The 12406-nt window shown below is 46.9% G+C and overlaps 1 protein-coding gene across 7 annotated transcripts in view; it reads left to right on the top strand.

The window, feature by feature from the left end:
- Positions 1-12406, top strand: part of LOC123993669 (rho guanine nucleotide exchange factor 9) — a 91993-nt gene that overhangs the window by 62533 nt on the left and 17054 nt on the right. For 3 of the 7 annotated variants that reach the window (XM_046296046.1, XM_046296050.1, XM_046296049.1), the window contains 2 exons: positions 3808-3987; positions 4691-4780. In XM_046296046.1, coding sequence (XP_046152002.1) covers positions 3808-3987; positions 4691-4780 — 270 coding nt within the window. Of the gene's footprint in view, positions 1-3807; positions 3988-4690; positions 4781-12406 lie in introns of those variants that run through there. The other 4 variants (XM_046296045.1, XM_046296043.1, XM_046296044.1 and 1 more) reach the window with 2 other exon arrangements.

Raw genomic sequence — 12406 nt, 5'->3', positions numbered from 1 at the left:
GCAGGCCAGAGGTGGATGAACGCAGTGCCCTTGTTTGGGTGTAGGGCCTGATCAGAGCCTGGAGGTACTGAGGTGCCGTTCCCCTCACAGCTCCGTAGGCAAGCACCATGGTCTCCTCGGATGCACTCAACTGGAAGCCAGTAGCGGGGTGACCTTGGGAAGGTTGACCCCCTGTATATATCCTCCACACTCCAGACGGGAGATGACTCTGGTAGGACCTGCGCCGCTTCCGGTGCCCCTGTATATATCCTCCACACTGACTCACCGTGATGGCGAGATCATGGAACGGGCAGTCCTTCCCCGGGAGGAAGAGCAGCTCCGTCTTGCCGAGGTCATGAGGTGGTGATCCATCCACACTGATATGTCTGCCAGACATGCAGAGATGCGATTCGCCACCTGGTCATCAGAAGGGGAAAGGAGTGCCCCCATAGCAATGATATATTCCTCCACACTGAGAGGGCCAAGAACAGAGCCCTGGGGGACACCGGTGCCCCCTGTATATATCCTCCACACTGACTCCGATAGATCTAGAAGGTACCGGTGCCCCCTGTATATATCCTCCACACTGATTTGGACATTCAGAGAGATAGCGGGAGAGCTGGCCAAGGATTTCATCTGGCCGTGCTGCCCCCTATATATCCTCCACATACCGGTGTCCCTGTATATATCCTCCACACTGACTCAGTACCGTGTCCCCCACTGTGCCCCCTGTATATATCCTCCACTGACTCTGACGGTGCCCCTGTATATATCCTCCACCGTACCGGTGTGACTCCCCCTGTATATCCTCCACATCCTCCACACTGTATATATCCTCCACACTGACTCAGTACCGGTGCCCCCTGTATATATCCTCCACACTGACTCAGTACCGGTGTCCCCTGTATATATCCTCCCACTGACTGACGGTGCCCCCTGTATATATCCTCCACACTGTGTACCGGTGCCCCTGTATATATCCTCCACACTGACTCAGTACCGGTGCCCCCTGTATATATCCTCCACTGACTGACTCGTACCGGTGCCCCCTGTATATATCCTCCACACTGACTCAGTACCGGTGCCCCCTGTATATATCCTCCACACTGACTGTACCGGTGCCCCCTGTATATATCCTCCACACTGACTGACCCTGTATATATCCTCCACACTGGTGTACCGGTCCCCTGTATATATCCTCCACACTGACACCGGTCCCCCTGTATATATCCTCCACACTGACTCGGTACCGGTGTCCCCTGTATATATCCTCCACACTGACTCAGTACCGGTGTCCCCTGTATATATCCTCCACACTGACTCGGTACCGGTGCCCCCTGTATATATCCTCCACACTGACTCAGTACCGGTGCCCCCTGTATATATCCTCCACACTGACCCGGTACCGGTGTCCCCTGTATATATCCTCCACACTGACTCAGTACCGGTGTCCCCTGTATATATCCTCCACACTGACCCGGTACCGGTGCCCCCTGTATATATCCTCCACACTAACTAGGTACCGGTGTCCCCTGTATATATCCTCCACACTGACCCGGTACTGGTGTCCCCTGTATATATCCTCCACACTGACTCAGTACCGGTGTCCCCTGTATATATCCTCCACACTGACCCGGTACCGGTACCCCTGTATATATCCTCCACACTGACTCGGTACCGGTGTCCCCTGTATGTATCCTCCACACTGGTACCGGTGTCCCCTGTATATATCCTCCACACTGACCACGGTTCCCCTGTATATATCCTCCACACTGACTCGGTACCGGTGTCCCCTGTATATATCCTCCACACTGACCTGTACCGGTGTCCCCTGTATATATCCTCCACACTGTTACCGGTGCCCCTGTATATATCCTCCACACTGACTTGTACCGGTGTCCCCTGTATATATCCTTTGAGTCGGTGTCCCCTGTATATATCCTCCCAAATACCCCCTTTCCTCCACACTGACTCTGTACCGGTCCCCTGTATATATCCTCCACACTGACTAGGTACCGGTGTCCCCTGTATATATCCTCCACAGTACTGGTGTCCCCTGTATATATCCTCCACACTGACTCAGTACCGGTGTCCCCTGTATATATCCTCCACAGTACCATTTCACTGACGTACCGGTACCCCTGTATATAAGTCTACGGTACCCCTGTATATATCCTCCACACTGTTGTATTCAGTTCCATTTCATTCTTATTGTGTTAAAGTCTACTTGTTAAATATTCTTAACTGTTTCTGTAAAGTCTACACTTGTAAGTAAGCATTTCACGGTAAAGTCTACACTTGTTGTATTCAGCATTTCACGGTAAAGTCTACACTTGTTGTATTCAGCATTTCACGGTAAAGTCTACACTTGCTGTATTCAGCATTTCATTGTAAAGCCTACACTTGTTGTATTCAGCATTTCATTGTAAAGTCTACACTTGTTGTATTCAGCATTTCATTGTAAAGTCTACACTTGTTGTATTCAGCATTTCATTGTAAAGTCTACACTTGTACTCGGGCGCATGTGACACATAAAGTTTGATTTAATTTGACCAATAGAATAGGTAAACCTTTCTACTATGAGCGTTAGTAGATGTCAAGTAAACGTCTATTCCACGTTGGTTCAACGTCATTTCAATCAAATGACGTGGAAACGATGTTGATTCAACCGGTGCGTGCCCCGTGGGTAGTGATGTTGCTGTTCGTTTTCTCGTCTTGTTGGCTGAGGAAAAGTAAGTGTGGACAGTTATTGTAATATCTTCAAAGCATCGGAATTCATTAAGAAGGACGCAAGCCATTGAATGTTCTGTTAAGATGAATTCCCATCATCCAACTGTGATTTCTGTCATTCTGAGCACCGTGGGTGAACTCTCTAATCAGGTTATCCACCCAATCCATATGGGTCCAGTACATTTCTAGAATGTCCTGTAAATTAAAATGCTGCCGGTGAAATGTCCGTGCGCCACATTTTCCTAACGGAAACGCTTACACACCCACACACAAACAGTTAGCACACACACTGTAACACTTGTGCAGCGAGAGAGAGAGAGAGTCTGACAGAGAATCTGAGCTATCTTTGGTCCTTGATGTTTATATTACATTAACACTGTTGTAATTATTCTGTAATGTTATCATCAGTCAGTCACACAGCCTGTGCTGACACTGGTGGGGTCACCTCCCTACCTTCTGTATTGTGTCTTGGGTGTTGTTGTGTTAGCGATGATGGGATGCTAATGACTTTAGCTCTGGTTGCTGGTATTAACATGCATTACTCTGTGTGGGTTTGAAGCACAAGGGACTCACTCACATACGATTAGATGGGGATGTGAGCACGGAATTGTGACTAAACTTACTAAATATCGCTACATTTTTAGCGATTCATGCCTCAGCATGTTCTCTTTTCTGGTGAGCAGTGCCTCCCTAAGGTGGCTGACATGACATCGTTGCTAATGGTATTTCACTTGGCTGTAAGCTTCTGATAATTACCTAATAGCCTCGAACACAGAGGTTAATGCAATTTAGTCTCATTGCAGTTCAATAAAATGTAGCTTGATGATATTGTGTGAATGTTTGTGTCAGTGGAATTGAGAATAATCTGTCTGTCTGTCTGTCTGTCTGTCTGTCTGTCTGTCTGTCTGTCTGTCTGTCTGTCTGTCTGTCTGTCTGTCTGTCTGTCTGTCTGTCTGTCTGTCTGTCTGTCTGTCTGTCTGTCTGTCTGTCTGTCTGTCTGTCTGTCTGTCTGTCTGTCTGTCTGTCTGTCTGTCTGTCTGTCTGTCTGTCTGTCTGTCTCACTCTCCCTCCCTCTCTTCCCTTGTTCCTTGTCTCCAGTTGATAAGTGGAGGATCTATCGTCAGCGCTGAGGCAGTATGGGACCATGTGACCATGGCCGACCGAGAGTTGGCGTTTAAGGCCGGTGATGTCATCAAGGTGCTGGACGCGTCCAATAAGGACTGGTGGTGGGGTCAGATCGACGAGGAGGAGGGGTGGTTCCCCGCCAGCTTCGTACGGGTGAGTTAGTGATACCTCACGTCACCCTAGTCCTCTGAGTGCCCCGATTCACACTATACCCATGTAGGATCTTCATTTGAGCCAGTTTGCTACACGAGGAAAATAATCCTGCAGCAACAGGAAATGTGAATTGTTACGTGGATTATAATTAATGGATATATAATTAAGGGATTGATACATTTTTCAGGAAAATCATGTCTGAAAGTGTAAATGACAAGTTTTACATTTAAGTTTTAAGTTCTACTCCAACATGGTGATCAAATTAAGATCATACATCTGTAGGGAAAAGCCAAGCCAAGCTGGGCTGGCCTGGTAACCCATCTACTTTAGTTTCTGGAACCCTGCTAAAAAGAACAGTATGATATCCAAGCCAGCACAGTACACTTCCTGTTAGCTTCACAGTACACTTCCTGTAAGCTTCACAGTACACTTCCTGTTAGCTTCATACATTACCTGGTAAAGGCTACACACACTACAGCTGAAGAGGACATACTCTCGTAAACACTTCCTACTTAACTGTGTAAAGGCTCCATACATTACCAATTAAAGGCTTTCTCCAGACTCCCCAATGGCCATCCCAACCCTGACAACTCCATGTCCAGGGGCTGAACCAATTTCTCCCCACCATCACTACCTCTCCATCCATTGAGTCGATCCAGGCATTGAGTGAACCGGTGTGTTTCTGTCATTCTTTCTCTCTAAGGTCGAACCCCACCCTCCTCAACCCCAAACAAAACAGCTTTTCTATATCAACCCCATAGCAACTGCTCGGTTCCAAAACACTACGTCTAAGGTGCGTTTCCACCAACATCATCAATCAACCATCCAGCCATACCCCCCACCACCCACCACTCAGCCTGCCGACGCAACGTCTCCCAAACATTACCAATCAATCAACCATCCCCACCACCCACCGCTCAGCCTGCCGACGCAACGCCTCTCAAACTTTGCCCAGTCAATCAACCAACGCACATCTAACGTTCCCATAACCTCCACACAACCTCTGTACAGTATGTCCTTCTATTGGTCAGGCAGAGAGAGACTGAGTACATGTACAGTTGAAGTTGGAAGTTTACATACACCTTAACCAAATACATTTCAACTCAGTTTTTCACAATTCCTGACATTTAATCCCAGTAAAAATGCCCTGTCTTAGGTCAGTTAGGATCACCACTTTTATTTTAAGAATGTGAAATGTCAGAATAATAGTAGAGATAATTATTTATTTCAGCTTTAATTTCTTTTATCACATTCCCAGTGGGTCAGAAGTTTACATACACTCAATTAGTATTTGGTAGTATTGCCTTTAAATTGTTTAACTTGGCTCAAACATTTCAGGTATCCTTCCACAAGCTTCCAACAATAGGTTGGGTGAATTTTGGCCCATTCCTTCTGACAGAGCTGGTGTAACTGAGTCAGTTTTGTAGGCCTCCTTGCTCACGCACGCTCTTTCAGTTCTGCCCAAACATTTTCTATAGGATTGAGGCTTTGTGATGGCCACTCCAATACCTTGACTTTGTTGTCCTTAAGTCATTTTGCCACAACTTTGGAAGTATGCTTGGGGTCATTGTCCATTTGGAAGACCCATTTGTGACCAAGCTTTAACTTCCTGATTTATGTCTTGAGATGTTGCTTCAATATATCCTCATAATTTTATTTTCTCATGATGCCATCTATTTTGTGAAGTGCACCAGTCCCTCCTGCAGCAAAGCACCCCCACAACATGATGCTGCCACCACTGTGCTTCACGGTTCTTTGGCTTGCAAGCCTCCCCCTTTTTCCTCCAAACATAATGATGGTCATTATGGCCAAACAGTCCTATTTTTGTTTCATCAGACCAGAGGACATTTCTACAAAAAGTATGATCTTTGTCCCCATGTGCAGTTGCAAAACGTAGTCTGTCTTCTTTATGGCGGTTTTGGAGCAGTGGCTTTGTTCTTGCTGAGCGGCCTTTCAGGTTATGACGATATAGGACTCGTTTTACTGTGGATATCGATACTTTTGTACCTGTTTCCTCCAACATCTTCACAAGGTCCTTTGCTGTTGTTGTGGGATTGATGTGCACTTTTCCCACCTAAGTACGTTCATCTCTAGGAGACAGAGCGAGTCTCCTTCCTGAGCGGTATGATGGCTGCGTGGTCCCATGGTGTTCATCTCTAGGAGACAGAGCGAGTCTCCTTCCTGAGCGGTATGATGGCTGCGTGGTCCCATGGTGTTCATCTCTAGGAGACAGAGCGAGTCTCCTTCCTGAGCGGTATGATGGCTGCGTGGTCCCATGGTGTTCATCTCTAGGAGACAGAGCGAGTCTCCTTCCTGAGCGGTATGAGACAGAGCGAGTCTCCTTCCTGAGCGGGCTGCGTGGTCCCATGGTGTTCATCTCTAGGAGACAGAGCGAGTCTCCTTCCTGAGCGGTATGATGGCTGCGTGGTCCCATGGTGTTCATCTCTAGGAGACAGATGGTGCTAGGAGACAGTCTCCTTCCTGAGCGGTATGATGGCTGCGTGGTCCCATGGTGTTCATCTCTAGGAGACAGAGCGAGTCTCCTTCCTGAGCGGTATGATGGCTGCGTGGTCCCATGGTGTTCATCTCTAGGAGACAGAGCGAGTCTCCTTCCTGAGCGGTATGATGGCTGCGTGGTCCCATGGTGTTCATCTCTAGGAGACAGAGCGAGTCTCCTTCCTGAGCGGTATGATGGCTGCGTGGTCCCATGGTGTTCATCTCTAGGAGACAGAGCGAGTCTCCTTCCTGAGCGGTATGATGGCTGCGTGGTCCCATGGTGTTCATCTCTAGGAGACAGAGCGAGTCTCCTTCCTGAGCGGTATGATGGCTGCGTGGTCCCATGGTGTTCATCTCTAGGAGACAGAGCGTTCATCTCTAGGAGACAGAGCGAGTCTCCTTCCTGAGCGGTATGATGGCTGCGTGGTCCCATGGTGTTCATCTCTAGGAGACAGAGCGAGTCTCCTTCCTGAGCGGTATGATGGCTGCGTGGTCCCATGGTGTTCATCTCTAGGAGACAGAGCGAGTCTCCTTCCTGAGCGGTATGATGGCTGCGTGGTCCCATGGTGTTCATCTCTAGGAGACAGAGCGAGTCTCCTTCCTGAGCGGTATGATGGCTGCGTGGTCCCATGGTGTTCATCTCTAGGAGACAGAGCGAGTCTCCTTCCTGAGCGGTATGATGGCTGCGTGGTCCCATGGTGTTCATCTCTAGGAGACAGAGCGAGTCTCCTTCCTGAGCGGTATGATGGCTGCGTGGTCCCATGGTGTTCATCTCTAGGAGACAGAGCGAGTCTCCTTCCTGAGCGGTATGATGGCTGCGTGGTCCCATGGTGTTCATCTCTAGGAGACAGAGCGAGTCTCCTTCCTGAGCGGTATGATGGCTGCGTGGTCCCATGGTGTTCATCTCTAGGAGACAGAGCGAGTCTCCTTCCTGAGCGGTATGATGGCTGCGTGGTCCCATGGTGTTCATCTCTAGGAGACAGAGCGAGTCTCCTTCCTGAGCGGTATGATGGCTGCGTGGTCCCATGGACCTCTTTGCTTGACATCCTGGGAAAATCAAAAGAAATCATCCAGGACCTCAGAAAAAAATTGTAGACGTCCACAAGTCAGGTTCATTCTTGGGAGAAATTTCCAAACACCTGAAGGTACCACGTTCATCTGTACATACAATAGTACACAAGTATAAATACCATGGGACCACGCAGCCATCATACCGCTCAGGAAGGAGACGTGTTCTGTCTCCTAGAGATGAACGTACTTAGGTGGGAAAAGTGCAAGTCATCACAAAGCTCTGACCTCAATCCTATAAAAATTTGTGGGCAAAACTGAAAAAGCGTGTGCGAGCAAGGAGGCCTACAAACCTGACTCAGTTACACCAGCTCTGTCAGGAGGGATGGGCCAAAATTCACCCAACTTATTGTTGGAAGCTTGTGGAAGGCTACCCGAAACATTTGACCCAAGTTAAAAAAAATTAAAGGCAATACTACCAAATACTAATTGAGTGTATGCCAACTTCTGACCCACTGGGAATGTGATGAAAGAAATTAAAGCTGAAATAAATCATTCTCTCTACTATTATTCTGACATTTCACATTCTTAAAATAAAGGGGTGATCCTAACTGACCTAAGACAGGGCATTTTTACTGGGATTTAATGTCAGGAATTGTGAAACACGGAGTTTAAATGTAGTTGGCTAAGGTGTATGTAAACTTCCGACGTCAACTGTAGATTGTCTGCTGAGGCGAGGACGGCTCATAGTATTGGCTGGAACTGGGCTAATGGAATGATTTCATACCATTCCAACCATTCCGCTCCAGCCGTTACCACAACTAAGGTGCCACCAACCTCCTGTGATATGTATATCAGTCACAAGATTGGGACTCATCAGAACACGATGGATCTATTATAGATTACAGCCTTCAGTTTTTTTCTCTTTTCTATTTACTCTTTTTATAGTCTGTTTATAACTGAGTCTTCTCCTCCACGATGCTTCTCAAATTACACCATTTTTACCTATAATTGTGCACTACTTTTTACCAGATTCCTATGGTCCCTGGTCGAAAGTAGTGCACTATAAAGGGAGTAGGGTGCCATTTGGGAACACACTCCGGCACGGTAGCAGCAGCTGTCTCCACCCGTCTCTCTGCTTGTTGTTGTGAAGCTGCATGGCGTTGTGTGTTTGGCATTACAACCGTCGCCTCTTAGATGTTCAGTTGGCACACAGTGTTTCATCATCAGGTGTTGGCTTGGCTACCATACCAGGCATCTGATCCCCTCTAACCTACCTCTAACCTAACTCTAACCTCCCTCTAACCTCTAACTTACCTCTACCCTACCTCTAACCTACCTCTACCCTACTTCTAACCTACCTCTAACCTCTAACCTACCTCTAACCTGCCTCTACCCTACCTCTAACCTATCTCTAACCTCTAACCTAACTCTAACCTACCTCTAACCTCTAACCTACCTCTACCTCTACCCTACCTCTAACCTAACTCTAACCTACCTCTAACCTCTACCCTACCTCTACCCTACCTCTAACCTAACTCTAACCTACCTCTAACCTACCTCTAACCTTTCTCTAACCTACCTCTAACCTCTAGCCTATCTCTAACCTACCTCTAACCTACCTCTAACCTATCTCTAACCTAACTCTAACCTACCTCTAACCTACCTCTAACCTCTAACCTACCTCTACCCTTCCTCTAACCTACCTCTAACCTCTAACCTACCTCCTAACCTGCCTCTACCCTACCTCTAACCTATCTCTAACCTCTAACCTAACTCTAACCTACCTCTAACCTCTAACCTACCTCTACCCTACCTCTAACCTAACTCTAACCTACCTCTAACCTCTACCCTACCTCTAACCTACCTCTAATCTACCTCTAACCTACCTCTAACCTACCTCTAACTTCTAGCCTATCTCTAACCTACCTCTAACCTACCTCTAACCTATCTCTAACCTAACTCTAACCTACCTCTAACCTATCTCTAACCTACCTCTACCCTACCTCTACCCTACCTCTAACCTAACTCTAACCTACCTCTAACCTCTAACCTGACCTCTACCCTACCTCTAACCTACCTCTAACCTAACTCTATCCTACCTCTAACCTCTCTAACTACCTCTAAAAAAAATCTAAACCTACCTCTCTACCTCTACCTACTTCTGACCCTCTAACCTACCTCTAACTCATTTCTCTCTACTCTGACATCTACCCTATTCTCTAACCTACCCTAACCTGACCCTACCTCCACCCTCAGGAATTCCTAACTCTAACCTAACCTACCTCTAACCTCTGCACTACCTCTAACCTACCTCAACCTAACCTACCTCTAACCTACCTCTAACCTATATCTAGTCCTCTAACCTAACTCTAACCAACCTCTAACCTAACTCTAACCTACCTCTACCCTACTTTTCTAACCTAACTCTAACCTACCTCCCTCCTACCTCTAATTCTAACCTGCCTCTTACCAAACCTCTAACCTCTAACCTACCTCTACCCTACCTCTAACCTCTACCCTACTCCTAACCTAACTCTAACCAACCTCTAACCTAACTCTAACCTAACCTCTAACCTGCCTATAACCTCCAGGTCTACCCTAACCTAACCTAACCTACTAACCTCAAACCTACCTCAGGCCTCTGTCTCCTAACCTACCTAACCTACCTCTAACCCTAACTGGCTAACTCTAACCTACCTCTAACCTGGCTAACACACCTCTAACCTACCTCTACCCTACCTCTAACCTAACTCTAACCCCTCTAACCTACCTCTAACCTCTAACCTCTCTAACCTACCTCTAACCTCTAACCTACCTCTAACCTACCTCTAATCTACCTCTAACCTACCTTTAACCTACCTCTAACCTCTAACCTACCTAACCTAACTCTAACCTACCTCTAACCTCTAACCTACCTCTAACAACCTCTAACCTAACTCTAATCTACCTCTAACCTACCTCTAACCTCTAACCTACCTCTACCTCTACCCTACCTCTAACCTAACTCTAACCTACCTCTAACCTCTACCCTACCTCTACCCTACCTCTAACCTAACTCTAACCTACCTCTAACCTACCTCTAACCTTTCTCTAACCTACCTCTAACCTCTAGCCTATCTCTAACCTACCTCTAACCTACCTCTAACCTATCTCTAACCTAACTCTAACCTACCTCTAACCTACCTCTAACCTCTAACCTACCTCTACCCTACCTCTAACCTACCTCTAACCTCTAACCTACCTCTAACCTGCCTCTACCCTACCTCTAACCTATCTCTAACCTCTAACCTAACTCTAACCTACCTCTAACCTCTAACCTACCTCTACCCTACCTCTAACCTAACTCTAACCTACCTCTAACCTCTACCCTACCTCTAACCTACCTCTAATCTACCTCTAACCTACCTCTAACCTACCTCTAACTTCTAGCCTATCTCTAACCTACCTCTAACCTACCTCTAACCTATCTCTAACCTAACTCTAACCTACCTCTAACCTATCTCTAACCTACCTCTACCCTACCTCTACCCTACCTCTAACCTAACTCTAACCTACCTCTAACCTCTAACCTACCTCTACCCTACCTCTAACCTACCTCTAACCTACCTCTATCCTACCTCTAACCTAACTCTAACCTACCTCTAACCTCTAACCTACCTCTACCCTACCTCTACCCTAACTCTGACCTACCTCCACCCTACCTCTAACGTAACTCTAACCTACCTCTAACCTAACTCTGACCTACCTCTAACCTACCTCTAACCTAACTCTAACCTACCTCTACCCTACCTCTAACCTAACTCTAACCAACCTCTAACCTAACTCTAACCTACCTCTACCCTACCTCTAACCTAACTCTAACCTACCTCCACCCTACCTCTAACCTAACTCTAACCTACCTCTAACCTCTAACCTACCTCTACCCTACCTCTAACCTACCTCTACCCTACCTCTAACCTAACTCTAACCAACCTCTAACCTAACTCTAACCTACCTCTACCCTACCTCTAACCTAACTCTAACCTACCTCCACCCTACCTCTAACCTAACTCTAACCTGCCTCTAACCTCAAACCTACCTCTACCCTACCTCTAACCTACCTCTAACCTCTAACCTGCCTATAACCTACCTCTACCCTACCTCTAACCTCTAACCTACCTCTAACCTCTAACCCACCTCTAACCTACCTCTACCCTACCTCTAACCTGCCTATAACCTACCTCTACCCTGCCTCTAACCTCTAACCTACCTCTAACCTCTAACCCACCTCTAACCTACCTCTACCCTACCTCTAACCTAACTCTAACCTACCTCTAACATACCTCTAACCTCTAACCTACCTCTAAACTACCTCAAATCTACCTCTAACCTACTTCTAACCTCTAACCTACCTCGAACCTACCTCTAATCTACCTCTAACCTACCTTTAACCTACCTCTAAACTCTAACCTATCACTAACCTAACTCTAACCTACCTCTAACCTCTAACCTACCTCTAACATACCTCTAACCTAACTCTAATCTACCTCTAACCTACCTCGAACCTCTACCTAACTCTAATCTACCTCTAACCTACCTCTAACCAAACTCTAATCTACCTCTAACCTCTAACCTAACTCTAATCTACCTCTAACCTCTAACCTACCTCTAATCTACCTCTAACCTAACTCTAATCTACCTCTAACATCTAACCTATCTCTAATCTACCTCTAACTGAGCGGAGTGTGTCCACAGCTCAAAGCTGGAACAAAGCCCCTCTGACTCTCTCTCTCTCTGATTCTCTCTATCTGTCTCTCTGTCTCTCTCTCTCTCTCTCTCTCTCTCTCTCTCTCTCTCTCGGTCTCTCTGTCTCTCTCTCTCTCTCTCTCTCTCTCTCTCTCTCTCTCTCTCTCTCAGACTCTTTCTCTCTCTC

This window comes from Oncorhynchus gorbuscha, linkage group LG13, assembly GCF_021184085.1.
Source record: "Oncorhynchus gorbuscha isolate QuinsamMale2020 ecotype Even-year linkage group LG13, OgorEven_v1.0, whole genome shotgun sequence".
Classification (NCBI taxonomy): Eukaryota; Metazoa; Chordata; class Actinopteri; order Salmoniformes; family Salmonidae; genus Oncorhynchus; species Oncorhynchus gorbuscha.
Note: the sequence above shows the minus strand (reverse complement) of the source record. Positions and strands in the feature narration are given on the sequence as shown.